We start from the raw sequence: 20,898 nt of genomic DNA, 5'->3' as shown, positions 1-20,898 counted from the left end.
ACAACAATAAGCAGGGTCATCACCTGTGTCGCAGCAGCCCTCACCTGTGAAGCCTCCGTCTGCGATGTTGAACATGAAGCGGGCCTTGCAGCCGCCCTTGTCCTCCCTCCGGCCCGCCTCCTCCGCCTCGTCCTGCGCCTCCTTCTCGCCGTTCAGGCGGCCCTCCGGCGCCGCCGGCTCCTCGCTCTTCACCTCCTCCGGCCCTGCTGGGAGAACGGACGAGGGGCGGGGGGCGGGGGAGGAGGGGGATGAGTACCGTTCCGGGCGCGCTCCCTGGACGCGCTCTACGCCGCGGGGGTCTTGGCCGGGCGCACCGTTCCCACCTGGCTTGTGTTCCTTCTCCTCCGCCTTCCCCTGGGGGGGGTCAGCGGGGTCCGCCCCCCTCTCCGAGGTCTTCGCCGGCTCCTTGCAGGCCTCGGCTGTGGGACGACAGAACACAGCGTGACCCCCGGTCTCTCTATGCACAAACAAACAAACGACAGCGCAAACAACACATGAACAAACAACAGCACAAACAAACAAACAACACATGCGGCTCACCTTTGGGTGAGGTCTGATTGGAGGAGGGCTCCGTCGGTTTCGATGGAGGCTCCTTGGGATTGGCGGGCGCGTCCGTGTGCGCCGAGGAGGGCGTATCTGTCCCGTCCTTGTCCTTGTCCTCTCCCGGTTTGTCCTCGGAGCCGGACTTGGGCTCGTCAGCGTCGGGGGCCTTCTCCGACCCACAGGACGACTCTGTGCTGACCGCAGTCTGGGAGGGAGAGAGAGAGAGAGAGAGGGAGAGAGACTGTTGATGCCCTTTATTGAGACATTCTTACAATAAACTAAACACCAAACTCTTTAAAACCATACAATTACGACTGTGCTGACTGCAGTCTGAGTGAGAGTGAGAGAGAGAGAGAGAGAGGAAAAAAGAGAGAAGACAGAAAGCAAAAGAGAGAGAGGGGTAGAGGAAGAGATGGAGAGAGAATGAAAGGGCTGGCAATAGAGAGAGAGAGAGAGAGAGAGATGGAGGGACACCATGAGGAGAGAGATCAGAGGCCTTGGTATTGTGGATGGAAGTGAGGCCATCCAATCCGGACCACGTCATAACCCGATAAATCAATGAGGATTTCTCCCTTTTGACGGAGCGTCGTAGGCAACTAGTTTGAGCCTGCGCAGCCTTTGTAGTATTTTTTACGGCATTTCTTTACTATCTCACGCGTCGCTAGCCAATCGAATCTGCTCGTTCATTGTCTGATGTCAACGTCTACACGTGACAGCCTAGCTATCGTTAACGTTACTGTTATCAGAGCGATTCCTTGCTAACATTAGTTGGAGTTGGACACTGCATGACCAGAGAAACGTAACGACAAACGAAGAGGGAAGTGAGATACTACAAGACAGAAGTAACGTCAGCCTATACATGCCGTCCTCTAAAATAAGAAAAATAGATGTTGAAAATAGGGCGTACCATCAAGAATGGACTGAGTTGTATATATTCATTCTCACCGCGGGTAGCTCTAAACCTGTTTGTCTCATATATTTCAAAAGCTACCTTGTTTTAAATGTAGACCTCCTTTTACTCAAGTTTATAGTAGCCTACTTTTTATTTATAATCCCTCCTAAATGTGAAATCCCTCCTAAATGTGAAGTGTCAATAAACAGGTTGAAATATTGTTGAAATGTAGCCTACTTCATTTGATTTTAAAGTAAGTTGGGGACCATACAACTGAAGTGAACAATATTTTAACTTCCATGCGTATTTCACAGTAACACACTTGCTGCTATACAATAATTTGATAGGAATATGCAAATCTGTGTTTAAGGCATAAAAAACACACGCATCACCACCGGACCCTGGCTTGAGGCCACTTTGTCAAAATGGACCTCTTAGAACTTTACTTGATTACCCCTGAAGTAGAAGATGAAGCAGAGAGGGATTAAGCAGAGAGGGATGAAGTCCACCAGCGTGGACCACAAGGCATAAAGTGAACTGACCTCTGGTTCCGCCTGCTTCTTGCTGTCTGGTTCTGTGGTGTCCCTGTCCTCAGCTGGGCCTGAGGTAGAGTCTGTCTTTTCTGGAACAATACCACAACAATCATGACAAAAGAGTCTGATCAACCTATGTTCTGTTCTCTGTGTAATACTCAAGGCGAGAGTGTCTTCTTCTAGGGATTCTAGAGTGGTTGTATATGTTCGTCATTTTCATTAAGGTCAATCAAGCAATCAATCAATCAATCAATCAATCAAGGAACCAACCAACCACCTATCCAATCAACCAATCAACAAATCTGTCAGTTAACCAATCAACAAATCAACCAAATCAACCAATCAACCAATCAACCAATCAACCAACCAATCAATCAATCAAACGATTGATCGCTTGTTAACCTCCTACGGAGGTGTTTCTGACCTGGTGGCACGGGAGTGCCTGGCTGCGGGGTGGCAGCAGGGCTGGCAGGGACAGGGGTGTTGGGGTCGGAGGACAGGCTCTCCGTCAGCTTCTTCAGCTCCAGGCCCAGAGGAATCAGGTCTGGAGTACTCAGCTTCCCGTTGACATGCTCAAACTCCTGCACCTGCACACACGCGCACATACACATATGGACACACACACATACGCACGCACGCACACACACACGCACACGCACACACACACACATACGCACACACACACACGCACACACACACACATACGCACACACACACACACACACGCACACACACACACACACACGCACACACACACACACACACACACCAAGCCAGTTTTGTTATTTTATTCGCTAGGTGACTGTGTGCTAGGGTTTGATTTTCTAGGTATCAAAGTGTGATTGGCTAGGTGACTGCGTGCCAGTGCCTGATTGGCTAGATGACTGTGTATCAGTGTTTGATTAGCTTGACGTTTGCATATCAATCCGTGACTGGCTACATGAATGTGTGCCAATGCAGATTGGATCGGTGAATGTGTCTCATTGTTTGATTGGCTGGGTGATTCTGTATCAGTGTGTGATTGGCTAGGTGACTGTGTCCCAGTGAGTGATTGGCTAGGCATGTGGTACCTTCTTCCTGACCAGGGACATGACGCCGATCCTGGTGAGGACGTGCTGGCGAGACAACCCCTCCCTCGGGACGCCATCGGCGAAGGTCTCTGCCCCGTCCGCCCCAGGCTCACACAGATGTCTCATGAACAGAGACACGTAGGCCCTGGGAGAAGGGGAGGGGTTTAACACACCTATTTTAGTATGTAAACATTAGCTGCGTTCAAAACCGCTCACTCACTCAGAGAGATTGCAGGCTATCTCCACTGTTCAGTCAAATCTAACTTTATTTGTATAGCAAATTTCATACACAGAGGCAACACAATGCGCTTTACAGAGAGCAATGGGGCGGGGGGGGGGGGCGGGGAGGGGGGCATAGGTCCCACCCCTACATATGCCAGAGGGAAGCAAAAAAACAGTTTCACCCAGGGGCCAGAAAGGTGAGCTGTAAAAATTATTCCCTGACCTCTCTCAACAAGACGATCGAGCAAGCTCCTGGAAAATGTTTGTCTATTGACTAAGGACATTTACAGAGCAATAAACATAAATATTTCATAGGAGAGACATGACTATCAGTAGAGTAGATAAATAGTCAGAGATGTTGCCTACATGGTAACCCATTATATGTTAGCTATCCCTGTAGTCTATAATATGATATTTAAGTGAATCATATAACAAAGCACAGTAAGCTCTTAGCAGAACAGGCTCATAGAGAATGCCGCAAAGCAGAGGTGGGGAAACAGAAAGTAGAGAGCCAAGGGTAAAAAGGGGTGGGATTAGCTGGATAGGGACAGCTGGTGACACAGAGTGGGAAGGAGCTGGACACGGGGAAGGCAGGGGACTATGAAATCTAGGTAAGTGAAGTGAAGGTAAAGTGAATCAAATTAACTGTTGAGAATTTGGACACTGGAAGAAAATAGTGAACACACTATGTAGTCCACTATTTCTGTAATAAAGAACAGTTTCGAACACAGTTATTTACTCGCACAGAACAGGACCAATACAGGACAGGAAACAGGACAGGAAACAGGACAGGACAGAACAGGACAGGAAACAGGACAGGACAGGACAGGACAGGAAACAGGACAGGACAGAACAGGAAACAGGACAGGATAGAACAGGAAACAGGAAACAGGAAACAGGAAACAGGAAACAGGAAACAGGACAGGAAACAGGACAGGAAACAGAACAGGACAGGGCATGACAGAACAGGACAGGACACAGGACAGGACACAGGACAGGAAACAGGACAAGAAACAGGACAGGACAGGAAACAGGACAGGACAGTCACTACACCAGTACCTGAATTCCTTCTCGCTCTTCCCCCGCAGATCTCTGACCAGCCAATGGGAGTTGAAGGCATCCTGGGGGGGCATGCCCCAGCGCATGATGGCATTGAGGAACGCCTTCCTCTGGCGAGCGTTGAAGCCCAGCACCTGGCGGTAACACACAGGAATAAAGGTGCCGCGCATTTCTGCCGCCCGCCCGGCCGGAGCCAACACTCAGCATGTGTCAGGGATAAAGGTTAAAGGTCAGGTCTAGCACCCTACCTCGATGTTGCCCCCGACACGTGCCAACAAGGGTGGCAGAGGCTTGTCCCTCTCGCTCTTCAGCTGCCTACGCGACTGTCTCCGCCCTCCTGTAAGAGAGACCAGCATTGCCTGGTCAGCGCGTCTTTCCACAGCCTCGCACCAATGTCAGGCTTCGGGGCCTGTTAGCTATCGGTATACATTACATTATATTACATTACAGCCATTTAGCAGACGCTTTCATCCGAAGTGACTTAAAATAATTGCATTTAACATAGGAAAAGCCAATGTATTACTACTCGCCAGAACTCACAAGTGCCTCTCCTTTCTAAAACAAGTGACTAAGAGCATAATCTAGTGCTGAAGGCAAAGTGCAAGAATAGCAAACTAAGTGTAAGTCCACTGTGTATATACTGTTATTTGATGTCATTATATTGTATTGATCTAGTCTAAAGCGTTAAATACTCACAGCCAACAACTAGCTAGGTTGAGTCGGGGCATTTTGCTATCGAGCTAGGCTAGCCAGGCTATGAATCGTGATCATAGCCATGCACATTTTTTTAAGTAACTAACTGTAACTCTAACTGTATACTGGGTGGGAGGCGGGATGGCGGGGGGGGGAAGGGGGGGGCACACCCACCTTCCGGCCTCTCCTCGAAGTCTTCATCCTCGTCCTCGGAGCCCACGGAGTACTCGGACTGATTGTCTGAAAGATCATCCTGCCACTCTGAGCCACAGATCAGATCAGAGAGAAGACAGCACAGTGCATTCTAGGCTATACAGCGCCTTCCAAGGTATCCATTGGTGAATTGTATTATATAATTAGCGCTTTTCAAGGTACTCAGGGTTATCAAATGGGTTTGTTTCCAGTTTTTAGCTCCTGGTGTACAGCTCCTGGTGTAGGCTACTTGTTGTGAGATGATTTAATGTTAATGTGTTCTGTATGCAACTGCTGCTCTAAACTAATTGCTCCTAGTGGGACTTATAAAGTTGAATTGAATTCACTACTGCAGGAGGCCACTAGAGGGCGCCCCAGCGCTGCAGTTCACCAGAGAAGGCATGCCATGCGTATACTGTACTCTACACTGCAAAACCTCCTCGAATGTATTTCCTGCTGGAGAACACTAGAGGGCAGGCTGACTCCCGCTGTAGTACTTGTAGCAGACAGACATGACAGGCTCTCAGCCCTCACTTCACATCTCTGGGATAGGAGAGCTGTGAGCTTCCAACTGCCCTCTCCACTCTCACGTCCAAATACCTGCCGTGGTACTCTGGAGATCAGAGGCCTGCTACAAAGGGACTCGATGTGGACATCGTTCAATTCTAGTATTTCATCACTAGAACTCTATATTATTGCACATCTACTGCAGCGGTCATAGACTTAGAAGTTAAAAGTATAATTTAACCAAATTACATGGATGTGGATTCCAAAGTAACTCCACAGTACAATCAACATGAAGTGAAGGAGCAGTTTTTTTTTTGGGGGGGGGGGGGGGTGAGGATGGGGGTTGACAGACGTTAACCACAGAAACAGCCATGCGAGCGAACCAGGTTGGGTTCCCGGGCCGCGGGGTGCATGAGGCCAACCTTGGTCCTCCTGCGTGGTGTCGTTGTAGTTGACCTGCTTGCGGATCCTCTTGCCCTTGCCCAGATTGCGGGCCAGGTCCTCCTGCTGCTGCTCGTAGTGGTGGCGCAGCAGCTTCTCCCAGTAGTCGGGGTCCACGTTCTCCTCCTGCTTGATGATCTCACGCTGCACCTCCTCCTACACACACACACACACACACACGCAGGGACATAACACACACACATAAACACGCACATAACACACGCACACACGCACACATGCACGCAACACACATGCATACACAGGCACATAACACCCACACATACGCAACAGACACACATGTGCACGCAATACACACACACACACACGCAACACACACAAACATGCAATACACACACACCGTGAGGATTCATAACAGGGACACTCATAAAATCTATTTCAGTGCTGTTTGCTTCCGTTTTCTTCTTGCTGTTTGAAAGTGTGTGTGTGTGTGTGTGTGTGTGTGTGTGCATGTGTGTGTCTATGTTTGTGTGTGTGTTTGTGTCTACGTTTGTGTGTGTGTGTGTGTGTGTGTGTCCCTCACCTCTCCGTCCTCCTCCTTCACCACGTACTGGGCCACCTTGAAGGAGCTCAGGTACTCGTTCATGTTCTGGATCTCCGTGTCCTCCGTGGCGTCCTGGCTACGGTCCAGCAGCTTGGAGATGGCGTTGTCATCGTAATGGATCACGCTGCCCTCCTCTCCATCCTTTATGTCACCTGGGGCGCACACACACACACACACACACACACACAAACACACCACAAACACACACACACACACACACACACGCACCACAAACACACACACACACACACACACAAGCACGCACGCACGCACACACACACACACACACACACACACGCACACACACACAATTTAGCATTCATATCCTTGTGGGATTCCTAAACCTAACTGTAGCCATTAAATGTAAACCTAACCCTAAACATAACCTTTGACCCCTAACTTTAACCTTAACCCTAACTTTGACCTTTAACCTTAACCCTAATCCTATAGCCCCAGAAAAACCCTAAACCTAACCCTAAACATAAACTTTGAACACTAACCCTAACCCTACCTATAACCATAATTGCATTGTAACCCAAGCCCTAAACCCTAACCTTTTACCCTAAAATGACCCTAACCTTATTGGGCCCATAAAAACTATCCTTGTGGGGACATCTGGGCCCCACAAGGGTAGTTTTACAAGCACACACATGTTTGCATGCTTGTTTTTACCACAATCATTAATTGCTAGTCGTCTAGTGGTCGATCTGAGGGTAGTTATCTTCTCTCACTTGTACGGCGACAGCAGGACGATCGGCGCTCACCCATGGAGTGCCGGCCCATGGCCCTGGCGGCGGCCTCCATCTCATCCTTGAACAGCTCCTCGGTGCCGAACTTCAGGATGTCGTCCAGCTCCTGCTTGGACATGGAGCCGGTCTTGGAGCCCAGACCGGGCCGCACCACCAGGTGGGTCAGCATCATCTTCCTCTTGGCCACCTGGGTGATGCGCTCCTCCACGCTGGCGCGCGTCACGAAGCGGTAGATCATCACCTTCCTGTTCTGGCCGATGCGGTGGGCCCTGCTGAACGCCTGGGGGCGGGAGACAGAGAGAGAGAGAGAGAGAGAGAGGGGGGGGGGGGGGGGGTAGGAGACAGGAGAGAGAGAAAGAGAGATAGACAGAGAGAGAGAGAGAGATAGACACAGACAGACAGACAGCGAGAGGGGTAGGAGACAGAGAGAAAGAGAAAGAGAGAGAGAGGGGGGGGGGTAGGAGACAGGAGAGAGAGAGAGAGAGAGAGAGAGAGATAGACACAGACAGACAGACAGCGAGAGGGGTAGGAGACAGAGAGAAAGAGAAAGAGGTGCAAAAAGAGATCAAGAATGTCATACTGTATGTAATATGTGTACTGTACAGTACTGTATGTGTTTGAAAGTTGGTTACTCAAACCAGCACCTGGAGGTCGTTGTGAGGCTTCCTGTCCAAGTCGTAGATGATGACGGTGTGTGTTTGTGTGTGTCTATGTGTGTGTCTATGTGTGTGTGTGTGTACCTGGATGTCGTTGTGAGGGTTCCAGTCCGAGTCGTAGATGATGACGGTGTCGGCAGTTGCCAGGTTGATTCCAAGCCCTCCGGCTCGTGTGGACAGCAGGAAGCAGAACTGCTGGGCGCCAGGAGCTATGGAGGGGAAGAGAGTCGGTGTGTGTGTGTGTGTGTGTGTGTGTGTGTGTGTGTGTGTGTGTGTGTGTGTGTGTGTGTGTGTGCGAGTGTGTCGATGTGTGTGTGTGCATTTGTGTGTGTGTGTGTGTGTGTGTCGCTGTGTGTGCATGCGTGCGTGCAGTGCATGCGTGTGTGTAGACTCACCATTGAAGCGGTCTATAGCCTCCTGCCTCAGAGCCCCGGTGATGCCGCCGTCGATGCGCTCGTACTTGTAGCCCTCGTACTCCATGAAGTCCTCCAGCAGGTCCAGCATCTTGGTCATCTGAGGTATGGAGACCGAGACAGAACTTCAACTGTCATGTTCACACGACGCATAAACATACAGCCAGCCTATCTGACTTGGGGCCATGTTTCCGAGTGCTATACAAGTGCTAAGTGCTACGTTTTTTCCGTCGCAAATATTTACCTGGGCTAAGTGCTAAGGGCTAAGTTTCAAACGTTGCAAACTCAATATTTCTCGACTCCGCCAAGTTTGGTGTGCAATGAAGACGTTTTAAAATTTGTCTTCATTGCAAACCAAACTCTGGCAGAGTCGAGAAATATTGAGTTTGCAACGTTTGAAACTTAGCCCTTAGCACTTAGCCCAGGCGCGAAAATAGGGCCCTAGAGGTATCAGAACCCAACGGCTGCAGCTCAATTCTCAAACTTCTCAAACCATCCTCACGGTACCTGAGAGAAAATGAGGACCCTGTGACCTTCGTCCTTGAGTTTCCTCAGCATCTTCTGGAGGAGGGTCAGTTTGCCTGACGACTTGATCAGCATGTTCCCGTCATAGGAGCCGTTAGGCAGTACCGGAGCTTCCTGTTCAGACAGGAAGTAGAGACAAGCCAATGAGAGAACAGAGGACTCTCGTGCATAAGAGAAAAACTATCTGTGCCAACCGTTTCATTCATAAACACACACACACACACACACACACACACACACACACACACACTCCTCACCATGGCCGCGACAGGGAACAGGTAGGGGTGGTTGCAGCACTTCTTCAGGTCCATCATGATGTTCAGCAGAGACACCTGGTTGCCTCCACCCTTGGAGTTTAGAGCCTCAAAGTTCCGCGTCAGGATGAACTTGTAGTACTTCCTGTGGGTCAGAGGATGAACTTGTAGTACTTCCTGTGTGGGTCAGACAGGCCTGGGCCTGGTCCCAAATCAACGCCTAGGGCCTACTTATCCTACTGTACCTGTTCTCTAAAGTATGCGCGTGTGGAGATCTCGAAGCCTTCGATAAATCTCCACACATGCATTGCAGTAGGTAGGGGCTTACAGGTCGATCTGCGCTGAAGAAGCCAGATTTCAGGACTTTTACAGTTTCAGCTGTCTCAGTGCGTTTCCTGCTTAATAATCATTTGGGACCTCGAGGCTCTTTTTTTCGCCACACGGTGATCGACACACAACACACAGTGAAATGAGTGGCGACAACCACACACAACATACACACACATGCATCTGCAGTCGCCAGTGGAACCTCTTCCTTGCATTTAACCCATCCCAGCTATCCTCCTCCACGGGCGCCCGGGGACCAAGTCCAAGTGTTCAGTCTGGGTCCTGGTCAGGACTGGACTTCAGAGCCTCTGTCCTTCTGCATGTTTTTCGTATTGGGTTCTTAGGGAGGAAACCCTTGTGAACACGGGGAGGACATGCAAACTCCGCAAGGCACGGAGACTTTCTTGCTGTGAGGCGCCAGTGCTAGGTACTAGGCCACCGTGCCGCACGTGAGCGATTTTGGGGTGCAGTGGCTCGCTCAAGGCCACTTCGGCACACTCCGGAAGCTGGGATCGAACCGGGGACCTTGGGATCCCCAGCCGGGCGCTCCGCCACATCGGAAGACTAAAAGACAATACTGTAGCTGTGTTCCAAACTGCTCACTCACTCACTTACTCACTATTCCCTATGTAGTGTAGTGAACAAGGAACTATAGGGTACATCCCCTGTTCACTAGAAGTTGTTGTGAATTGTGGGTATTTTATAGGGGACTATATAGTTAGTCAAATTAACCGGAGGGAAATCGGACACTAGAAGAAAATGGCGAACACACTATTCAGTCCACTATTTCCGTACTAGAGAACAGTTTTGAACACAGCTGGTGTCAGAGAAGGAGAGCTGGAAGGAGGAGGGGGACTAACTTCTGCATGGGGCTGAGCTCCACCCGGACGATGAGCTCCGTCTTGGCGGGCATGTTCTTGAAGACGTCAGCCTTCAGCCTGCGAAGCATGTGGGGCCCCAGCAGGTCGTGGAGCTTCTTGATCTGGTCCTCCTTGGAGATGTCGGCGAACTCCTCCAGGAAGCCCTCCAGGTTACTGCAACACAGAGAGAGAACATACACGCACGCAGGCACAGGTACGCAAGCACACACACACGCAGGCACACAGGCAAGTAATTCATGCAAGCACACGGTTGTCTTTTGGTGTATGTGTGTGTGTTTGAGTGTGGGGGGGGGGGGGTGATGAATATACTAATTTGTAACACCAGTGACTGTGCATCGATTGAAAACATTGCTAAGATTGCAAAGAAACCCATTCAAGGCTGCTCCCTGAGTGAGCTCCCCCAGACGCGGAGTCCCCGGCGCGCCCCTGTCCCTGCTGTCCCCTAGCTGCTCACCAAGCCGTGTCCCCTGCTGGCTGCTCCAGACGTGGCCTGGCCTCATTTCACAGCCATTACTCCTTCCTATTTACATGTGCCATATCTTTATTCAACCCGATTAGTCTCGGAGACCTCTGACGTAACTTGAATCTCTCGGGGGTGAGGGCGAGTCTTACTTGAATCTCTCGGGGGTGAGGAAGTTGAGCAGGTGGAAGAGCTCCTCCAGGTTGTTCTGCAGAGGAGTTCCCGTCAGCAGCAGTTTGTAGTAGATCTTATAACCGTTCAGGATCCTGAAAAACTGACCCCAGAGGAAGAAAATTAGGGATGTTTTTGGGTCGGTCAGTTTTTGTTTTTGGACGGTTTTCAGTTAGCTGAATCGGCCCATGCCAATTCAAATACTGATAGAGACATCGGAAACAGAATCAAGAATATGGATTTAGTGTACGCATTTATAAACTCTATGCTGGTGGGGAGCTAAAGTTCATCACAGGAAATCAATCAACCAATCAACCAACCAATCAACCAATCAACCAATCAACCAATCAATCAATCAATCAATCAATCAATCAATCAATCAATCGCATGAGAATCTAAATCTAATAGAATAATTTTCCCCAATGCAAAAGAACGACATCTATCCATGACGTTGTGTGCAGGAAGTAAAGTGTAACTTGTGTCTGATATTGTGTGTGTGTGTGTGTGTGTGTGCTTGTGCCTGTGTGTGTGCGTCCATGTGTGTGTTGGGGAAGGGGGGGCGGCAGCGCTACCTTGGATTGGTTGTTCTTGAGCCTGTGGGCCTCGTCCACCACCAGACAGGCCCAGTTGATGGACCCCAGGATGGCCTGGTCGATGGTGATCAGTTCATACGATGTCAGCAGCACGTGGAACTTGATGGCGGTGTCTTTCTGTCATGAGACGACCAGAAAACCCGTAATCACGTGGTGAGAGTGGAGAGAGACCGGCGGTGTAGCGTTGCCCGGCGTGATTCAAAGCCGTGTAATTACGAGAGCCGTGTTCTGCTCTACTGCTGCATTCACGTGGTGTTGGGATCATTGAAAAATTAGTTCCCGACCGGGAAAATTCACACCAACGCCCCCTCAAGTGGGCGAAAATGTTGGTACACTGATTGCCGACTTATGACGTCATAGGCAGGAAGTAGCGAATAAAGGTACGTTAAATAATTAGAAGTGGTGGTAATAGTCTGTTTATTTTTGGCTCACCTGTAATTTGTAAGGTAAGCCATATGGTATTAGGTTGTAACCGTTAGTTGCTGTCCACGTTGAGTGATCTCGATTAGCTTAAGTTATTCAACAAGTCAGGTAAAGCAATAGCTTTGTGCTTCAGGGAATCCTTTGCTCTTTATTGTCATGCAAAAAAACAGAAACAGCTACCAGCGGGTTGATTAAATGCCCTGGGCAATAAAATACATGATCTTCTTTGTAGCATCCATGTTGTTCCCATATTACGACTTAAAAGCTCATGAACACACCGAAGTCGGAAGAAGAGAGACGACTTCACAACTCAGGAAATTGGACCATCTGAGGACCATGTTGGTGAACTCTTGACACTAATAATATTCTTAAGGACGTTGGTTCGCGACCCGCTGGGGTCATATACACACACACACACACGCACACACACACGCATACACACACACACACACACACACAAAAACACGAGCGCAATCACTGGAGTTGCTTTGGATGAATGCGATCTACTAAAACGGCATATATATCTATCGTCCCCTCTATGCCGGGGTGTACCTTCATGCGGAACACCTTGCGGCCGGTCTTGACGGCGGCGTCCTCGAAGGTGAACTCGTTCTCCCTGATAACCGCCCTGCTGTCCTTGTCGCCCGTGTAGGTGACCACGTAGAAGTCCGGCGCCCACATCTCAAACTCCCGCTCCCAGTTGATGATGGTGGACAGGGGGGCGCTGACCAGGTACGGCCCCTTGGAGTGACCCTGGGAGGACCAGTCATGGCTTTAATGATCGTTCACTTTTCAGCCAATCATTGTGGAAGAACGCTATTCAATAAGCCGTGTGATTTTCACTTGTGTCAGTTACAGTACCTGTGTTATTATATTTTGCTACTAGTGCTAAAGCACTTTGGCTTTAGCACTAGATTATGCTCTTAGTCACTTGTTTAGAAAAGGGTTCGGGTTAGGGTTAGGTGCACTTGTGAGTTCTGGCAAGCAACAATATACTGACTACCTATGTTAAATGCAGTTATCGTAAGTCACTTTGGATAAAAGCGTCTGCTAAATGACTGTAATGTAATGTTCTAGCGACGGTCCTATCTGACCCTACCCTAACCTGTTCTATTCTACTCTCCCACCCACCTCCTTGTAGAGGGAGTAGAGGAAGACGATGGTCTGGACGGTCTTGCCCAGGCCCATCTCGTCAGCCAGGATGGTGTCGGTGCCCTGCGCCCAGGAGAACCTCAGCCAGTTCAGCCCCTCCAGCTGGTAGGGGTGCAGCGTGCCCCCCGTGGCATTGATGTACCAGGGCTGGTGCTCGAACTTGATAGTGGGCTGGAGACAGACAGGAAGGGGAGAGAACCCAGACACGGGTGTGTATCAAGTCGTGTGTGTACAGTGAGACTGTATTGACATGGCCCAGGCTGTTATGGTTAGCCTGTTGCAGTTAATAGAGGCAGATAGACTGTTAGGCTCACATGTCCTTTTATGTATAGTGAAACCAAGAGCAGCGAGATTACAGGGGCACAGTCACGCTTGTTTAATTTAATATTATTTGGATTCTCTGTGTATCTGTTTCCCTACACGGAAGACGAAATCGCGGAAATTGCGGAAAAACCTCAGAGCTTTATTTTTCTTTTCGCGTGCAGGGAAATGGCTACACTGACAGTGATTTTAAAAAGGTCTACACAGAGAATATGATAATTTAATCCAAATAATACTGACTTAAAACAAGTGTGACTGTGCCTCTTTAAGATGGTCTAAATGCTAGGGTTTTAAGTTAGCTTTTTAAACCTGGCCTACAGTGCCCTTCTCACCTTCAAATAAGAGTTGAAGGCATGAGTCTGTCTGTCTGTCTGTCTGCCTGTCTGTCTGTCTGCCTGTCTGTCTGTCTGCCTGTCTGCCTGTCTGTCTGTCTGTCTGTCTGTCTGTCTGTCTATCCCCTGTTAATACTGTACACACTGACATAAGGGATTCATAGGGGGATTCATAAGGAGTTCATAGGGGGTTCATAAGGGCTTCATATCACTCACATCGATGATGGGGGCGTCGGGGGGGATCTCTCTCTTGGGGTGCTCGTCTTTGGATTTCTTTCCTTTCCTCACCACCAGGGGGCGATGGTCCTCCCCAAGCATCTGCTCCCTGTCATGGTACAGCAGAGAGTGGAGGGGGGGGGGGCATGAGACAGAGGGTGAGCGAGAGAGAGAGAGAGAGAGAGAGAGAGAGAGAGAAGAAGAAGAAAAAGAGAGATGGAGAAGAGTGGTGAGAAAGAGTAGTGGGGCAAATTAGGAGACAGAGAGAGAAAGAGAGAGAGGGGGAGAGGGAGAGAGGGAGAGAGAGAGAGAGAGAGAGAGAGAGGGAGAGAGTGCTCAGGAGGTAGAGCGAGTCGTCCAATGACCACAAGGTCGGCGGTTCGAGTCCCGGCTCCTCCTGTCCACATGTCGAAGTGTCCTTGGGCAACAGAGAGACAGAGAGAGACACAGAGAGAGAGAGAGAGAGAGAGAGCAGTAGGAGTGTGTGTGAGCTGACCTGTGGTCCCAGTAGGCATGTTTGTGGTTGTCATACTCTGGGACATCAAAGTCGTCCACCTCCCAGGTGCACTGGTCGTACGGCAGGTCCCTCCACTTGATCAGGTAATGAACGTCCCCATCCTTGTCAAAACTGCAGGAACCACATGGGGAGGCAATGTCAAAACTCATCAAGGACTGGGTCAATGTGTGTGTGTGCGTGTGCGTGTGTGTGTGTGGATCTGTCTGCGCACGCGCGTCTGTGTGCTCATCAGTGTGTGTGAATGTGTGTACAGTATGCGCATATGTGTGTGTGTGTCTATATGCGCGTGTGTGTGTGTGCGTGTGTATGTATGTCTATGTTTGTGTGTATGTGTGTACGCACGCACGTGTGTGAGTGTGTGTGTGTGTGACCTGTGGTTGATGATCCTGTGGATGATCATCCACTCAGGCTTGATGCCGTATCGGTAGAAGCGCTCCTCCATGATGGCGTACTGCGGGTCCTTGCTCTTCCGCTTCTCATTGTTCAGCTCCTCCTCCCCGGACCCGTAGTCGTACGGAGGAGGCTCGTCCATGTCGTTCTTCCGCTGGTAATTACGGTACATCACCGTGTGGTACAGCTCCAACTGAGAGAGAGAGAGAGAGAGAGGGAGAGAGAGAGAGGGAGAGAGAGAGAGGGGGAGAGAGAGAGAGAGAGAGAGAGAGACAGCTTCATGACTGGGTTTCCAGGTGGTTTGAAATTAACCTTTAGAGTTAGATGGTTTGCTTCGCATAGCCATTCTGGGAACTCTCCGCTGGAAACTGTTTGGAAAAGGGCTGGCTCCAAAAATACTCGGCAGGTGATTGGATGAACCATTTGTCTATCACCGTCTATCACGCGCTAACTTCGACCGCTCCTCGCTGTCGTCACGCCTAAACCCGCCCGGCGTGGCTGTTTGTATTTCCTCTTAGACGCTGATTGGCTAGGTCGTTTTCCGATCGGGCACAAACAGATCTCTATGGAGAGCATCCAGACTGACTGGCGAGAGAAACGGAGTGTGAGCTCGTGAGGTCAGGATGGTCTCACGAGGCTAGTTTGAAATAAGCCTGCTTGAAAGAGTACGACTTTTGCACATCTGTAGCGTTGGCGAAGACCAAGGGTCAACCTTAGCAGACAAAAATAACTCCTGCACGCTGTCTTCTTCACTTGCAGTTAAAGTGACTTATTGATAACGTTTCCGTCATCTGACCTTCCTCAGGTTGTCTTTGGTGCGAAGGCATGAGGTCATTGTTATCAATAAATTGATTTAACTGCAAGTGAAGAAGACAAGTGTGCTGGGAGTTATTATTTTCTCTAAATAAGCCTGCTTTACCACCTGTACATGGTTCACCCAGAGACCCAGGCCCACTGGAGATGCTGAGGATCAAGCCTAGATAGGCTGCAGTTGGGGGTTCATGGGGGGGTTCATAAAGGGTTCATAGAGGGTTCATAAGTGGTTGATAGGGGGTTCATAAAGGGTTCATAGGGGATCATAGAGGGTTCATACGTGGTTGATAGGGGGTTCATAAAGGGTTCATAGGGAGATCATAAAGGGTTCATAAGTGGTTGATAGGGGGTTCATAAGGAGTTCATAAAGGGTGCATAGGGGATCATAAAGGGTTCATAAGTGGTTGATAGGGGGTTCATACGGAGTTCATGGAGGGTTCATGGGGGTTCATTGGGTGTTCATAAAGGGTTCATAGGGGGTTCATAAGGGGTGATCCTGGGAGTGTCTCACCTGCAGCTCGTTGACCCAGGAGCAGTGCCAGTAGGAGAGGCTGGCCCACTTGACAAACAGCTCCCTCTCGGGGTGGCCCTTCAGGGGGGGGTTGGCCAGGGGGTCCAGAGCCTCCCCATCGGGGCCCGGGGGCAGCTCAGCCGGCAAGGGGGGGTCCCCCCACGTCCAGTGGAGGATCCTCTGGACCTTCCCCTTCAGAGGGGGGCACTGGGGAACAGGAGGGGGGGGTTAGACGTCCCTTCATTCTCCCTTCATTCTCCCTAAACTCTCGCACTGATGTCTGAACTGAGAACGAGAGTGCTGTGGTTACTTTTTCAGATAAATCTGTAATGTCCTGTGTTACTTACTCGGATCGCTAAGTCTTTAAAGGACCGCTAGGTCGTTACTGATTGGTGGCGTCGAGCGTCCACTCACCATGCAGCGCGGACAAAGCCACTCCCCGTTGGGGATCTCCGGGAGGGGCGGGTTGAGGCAGTGGATGTGATAGGACGAGGGGCAGGTGTCGCAGCACAGCAGCTCGCCGCCGTCCTTGCACAGCCGGCAGAACTCCATGTGGTCGTCCTCCTCCTCACCGACGGGGTCCTCCTCCTCCTCCTCCTCCTCGTCCTTGGCCTCCCACTGGATCCCCTCCTTCTCCTGGGGGACGCAGAGACAGCGCGACAGCGTTAGCCAGCGGGGACGGGAACGGTCCCTCGCGTGTGCCTTTTCTGCCAAGTAATGTCCGACGCCGAACGATGAACGGTTGGAATAACCCGCGAGATTCCGTTCAAGATTCGCTGGGTGAAATGAGGGTGTTACATATCGATTGGCAGATCGTTTGAACCCGCAGCCAGTGATGTGGAATCATGCCGTTACTGTATGTGTCAAACTGTGAAATGCACAGGAGCGAGCTGACGTCACAGTACCCTGTCGCGTCGCAGCGCAGCTCTGTCTCCGGCTAATCCAGGCATGTGAAGGCCTACTGCCTCAGCTCTGCCCCCAAATAACCAAGGCGGGTGAAGGCCTACTGCCTCCCTGGCAGCGGGGACTCACGCAGTGCGGGCAGCTCCACTTGCCCTCGGGGGCCTTCTCCAGCTCGGGCTCCAGACACACCAGGTGGTAGGCGCGGGGGCAGGTGTCACACAGGATGATCTCGCCGCCCTGCTGGCACACCTCGCAGTAGTCCTGGTGGTCCGTCTCGTAGCCGTCCCCGTCCTCCCCTGGGGACACACACAGACACGGGAGACACCAGGGTCATTCATTTGATGACATCAGCATCCACAGTGATCCAATCATGTACTTTATTCATTCATTCAGCCATCCATCATGCCCTTCCTTCCTTCCTTCGTTCATCCATCCAGCATGTCCTTCATCTATTCATCCATCCATCAGGTCCTTCATCCATTGCATCATTCATTCATCCATTCATCTGGCATGTCATTCATCCATTCATTCCTTCATCCATCCATCCACCTATCCATCCAACCAGCATGTCCAACATTCATTCATCCATTCATCCAGCCAGCATGTGCTTCATTCATCCAGCATGTCCTTCATTCATCTATTCATCCATCCAGCATATCCTTCACTCACTCACTCATTCATTCATTCAGCCTGCCCGTCACTCATTAATTAATTAATTAATTAATTCATCCATCCATCCATCATGTCCTTCATTCATCCATTCATTCATCCAGCCAGCATGTCCTTCATTCATTCATTCATTAATCCTTCATTCATTCATTCCTGTTTTGTGTGCAGGTCCTGAACGTACGTTTCCTCTTCTTGCGTCCCTTGCGGGCCTTCTTCTTAGCGGCTACTGAGGTGTCAGACAGCACAGAGGCACTGTGGATGCTGATGTCATCAAAGTCCGACTCCTCCAGGAAGTCTTCCTCACTCTAGACAAACACACACAGAGAAGGAGAGAGAGAGAGAGAGAGAGAGAGAGAGAGAGAGAGAGAAAGAGGAGGGGAATGAAAGAGAGAGGGAGAGAGTGGGGAGGAGAAAGAACAAAAGAGAGAGAGAGGGAGGGGAGAGAGAAAGAGAGTGAGAGAGAGAGGGAGAGAGAGAGAGAGAGAGAGAGAGAGAGAGAGAGACAGACAGACAGTAGAAGTGAAGTAAGAGCAGTTTGAGTTGACCCCAAAAGCCATCAATTAAATAACAACATGTATCTAGTGGTAACAGTTAAATAACAGCATGTACAGTATCTAGTAGTAACAGTGGAATCATTAGTGATGGTATCCATGAAAGAGGAAATCCACCCTACCGACGACGCCTTCTTCTTCTTCCCACTCTGCCCTGACTTGGACTTGGTCTTCTTGGGCTTGGCCTTCTTCTTCACCTCCTTCACAGTCCGGCTCTTCTTCCTGACCCCAGGACCTGAGACACACGACCAGGAAGCACTGAGCTGAGCATCGTGTCTACTGTGCTGTCTACTGTGCTCTCTGCTACTGTATTACTGTACATGTAGCAGGGCACATCTACAGTATGCATCCATCCATCCATCCATCCATCCATCCATCCATCCATCCATCCATCTACTGGATAGTACAAACTGTACTCCCTGCCTACTGAGCCTCACAGATTTCACCTGACTGAAAGTCGAAAGACTGGTGTGAGCGTTGGGTCTTATGTACATGCTTTGAAATCTAACTGTATGCAGATTGTGTGTGTGTGTGATTGGCGGATCCGTGATTGGCCTACCCTTTCCCTCTTTGGTTTTGGCTTTTCTGATTGGCCCTGGCAGGGAGCTCTGCTGGCCGCCGCTGCTGACAGAGATGGGCGGCGCCACAGTGACAGTCTCCACGGCGGCGGCCACGGCGGCGGCCACGGCGGTGGCGGAGGAGCCCTTGAAGGGGTTGTTGGCGCTGAACTCCCGCCACTTAGCGCCCAGCACCGTCATCATCTTGGACATGGGGATCTTGGGGTTCTTCTTGGCGATCAGCGGCCTGTTGGGGGGTTAAACACAGCCCAGTCGTGAGTAAGTAAGTAAGGCCTTGAGAAGGGAGCCTAGTGGCCCATGGGGCAGGAGCCTATCTCCTGATTCCTTAGCGTGAGGCAGCTTGATGCACAAATACACCCTCCTGGACATGATGCTGAGTGCCAAGCAGAGAGGCACTATAGTCTCTGGTATATTTGGTCTATGTGGTTTGCACATTTGTTAATAGCCAGTTGTTGCTCTTGTGCAAGACAAGAACAATTGGGCACAGAAAAGCAAATGAAAATGAAATTCAAGTTATTTCAACCCTGGGTTGATCCTGCCCCCACAGTTAGTCACACATGCCCCCCAGGACACAACAGGCTGGGGTACCCAGACTCACAGACATGAAACAAATACTGACGAAGGTTGGAATTTACAGAGAAAGGGGTCTTTCACGTTAAAAGGCAGGTGATGGGATGAACTATCTGCCTGTGTTCTCGCTGTCGTCATATCTAAACCACGCCCGTAGCTAGGACGCTGACTGGCCCCACCAAATTCTGTTTGGGACCAAATGGATTTCTATGGAGCTTTTCCAGACTGATCTGCGGAGAGAAGCAGAATGTGAGCTGGCGAGATCAGGATGGTGCAAATCAGACCCGCACACTGTTAAAAATGAGGAGGCATCTGAGATACAAAAATAGGATTTTGAATGCATAGGATTTTTAATTCACATCCTGTTGATGTATACATATACAGGAAATCTCTTCTCGATGACCATTGTGAATTATGGGATTTGTTTTGTGTTTTGTGTTCTGTTTGTATACATATACAGTATGTCTATGTCTATATCTTAAAGGGGTAGTGTGCTATTTTGCACATTTATGTCCTATTTGTGGTCTGTCTACCATAAACCTGAAACATACCAGACATATGTACTGTACAGACCATAATTTCACTGATCGTTCAAGTATTGGGCTAGCTGCAGTTTTTCTGCAGGCTCTCACTGGGTTACAATGGAAGTCAATGGGGAATATGTAAATGTGTTGGGAAAACTATAATAAATGTAGTTTTCCTAGACAGAAAGCACAGGGTGTAATCTTAAATGTATCACCATCCAAATATTTGTGGGTGTTTGGCATGACTTGCACATAGTCCTCTGTGGGAGCAGTGAAAACAAGCACCAGGGGAATGCTTATGTCCAAGCCATGCCAAACACAAAAATATTCAGTTGCGCTACATTTCACAGGAGAGCATACTGACACTGGAGAGTAACACCCTGTGCTTCCCCTCTCGTGAAAGCACATTTATCATCGTTTTTTCAACGCATTTACATATTCCCCATTGACTTCCATTGTAGCCCAGTGAGAGCCTGGAAGACTGCAGCTAGCTCAATACTGGAACGATCAGTGAAATTATGGTCTCTATGTTTCAGGTTCATGGTAGACAGACCACAAATAGGGCTAAATGCCCAAAATAGCACACTACCCCTTTAACGGGGGTAATGGGCTAATTGTCCTGATTGGTTACTTGTGTCAGCCTCTCTCCTATTGGCTACAGTAGTACTAGGGCTGACGATGGTCT

At 49.9% G+C, this 20,898-nt stretch overlaps 1 protein-coding gene across 1 annotated transcript in view; it reads right to left on the bottom strand.

Moving 5' to 3' along the window:
- Window positions 1-20,898, bottom strand: part of chd5 (chromodomain helicase DNA binding protein 5) — a gene marked incomplete at both ends in the record, with an annotated part of 39,879 nt that overhangs the window by 4,803 nt on the left and 14,178 nt on the right. Inside the window, 29 exons of the mRNA XM_084441319.1 lie at window positions 45-419; window positions 541-748; window positions 1,978-2,057; window positions 2,393-2,555; window positions 3,039-3,183; window positions 4,320-4,453; window positions 4,568-4,656; window positions 5,187-5,273; window positions 6,134-6,308; window positions 6,694-6,866; window positions 7,479-7,743; window positions 8,204-8,328; window positions 8,515-8,632; window positions 9,040-9,171; window positions 9,315-9,456; window positions 10,499-10,672; window positions 11,132-11,253; window positions 11,723-11,860; window positions 12,719-12,919; window positions 13,298-13,489; window positions 14,188-14,296; window positions 14,684-14,815; window positions 15,076-15,287; window positions 16,419-16,625; window positions 16,833-17,054; window positions 17,451-17,617; window positions 18,172-18,295; window positions 18,664-18,776; window positions 19,101-19,345. Coding sequence (XP_084297445.1) covers window positions 45-419; window positions 541-748; window positions 1,978-2,057; window positions 2,393-2,555; window positions 3,039-3,183; window positions 4,320-4,453; window positions 4,568-4,656; window positions 5,187-5,273; window positions 6,134-6,308; window positions 6,694-6,866; window positions 7,479-7,743; window positions 8,204-8,328; window positions 8,515-8,632; window positions 9,040-9,171; window positions 9,315-9,456; window positions 10,499-10,672; window positions 11,132-11,253; window positions 11,723-11,860; window positions 12,719-12,919; window positions 13,298-13,489; window positions 14,188-14,296; window positions 14,684-14,815; window positions 15,076-15,287; window positions 16,419-16,625; window positions 16,833-17,054; window positions 17,451-17,617; window positions 18,172-18,295; window positions 18,664-18,776; window positions 19,101-19,345 — 4,769 coding nt within the window. The remainder of the gene's footprint in view (window positions 1-44; window positions 420-540; window positions 749-1,977; window positions 2,058-2,392; window positions 2,556-3,038; window positions 3,184-4,319; window positions 4,454-4,567; window positions 4,657-5,186; window positions 5,274-6,133; window positions 6,309-6,693; window positions 6,867-7,478; window positions 7,744-8,203; window positions 8,329-8,514; window positions 8,633-9,039; window positions 9,172-9,314; window positions 9,457-10,498; window positions 10,673-11,131; window positions 11,254-11,722; window positions 11,861-12,718; window positions 12,920-13,297; window positions 13,490-14,187; window positions 14,297-14,683; window positions 14,816-15,075; window positions 15,288-16,418; window positions 16,626-16,832; window positions 17,055-17,450; window positions 17,618-18,171; window positions 18,296-18,663; window positions 18,777-19,100; window positions 19,346-20,898) is intronic.

Source organism: Borostomias antarcticus, assembly GCF_949987555.1.
Source record: "Borostomias antarcticus genome assembly, chromosome: 7".
Classification (NCBI taxonomy): domain Eukaryota; kingdom Metazoa; phylum Chordata; class Actinopteri; order Stomiiformes; family Stomiidae; genus Borostomias; species Borostomias antarcticus.
The sequence above is the reverse complement of the archived record's forward strand: the minus strand, read 5'-3'. Positions and strand labels throughout refer to the sequence as shown.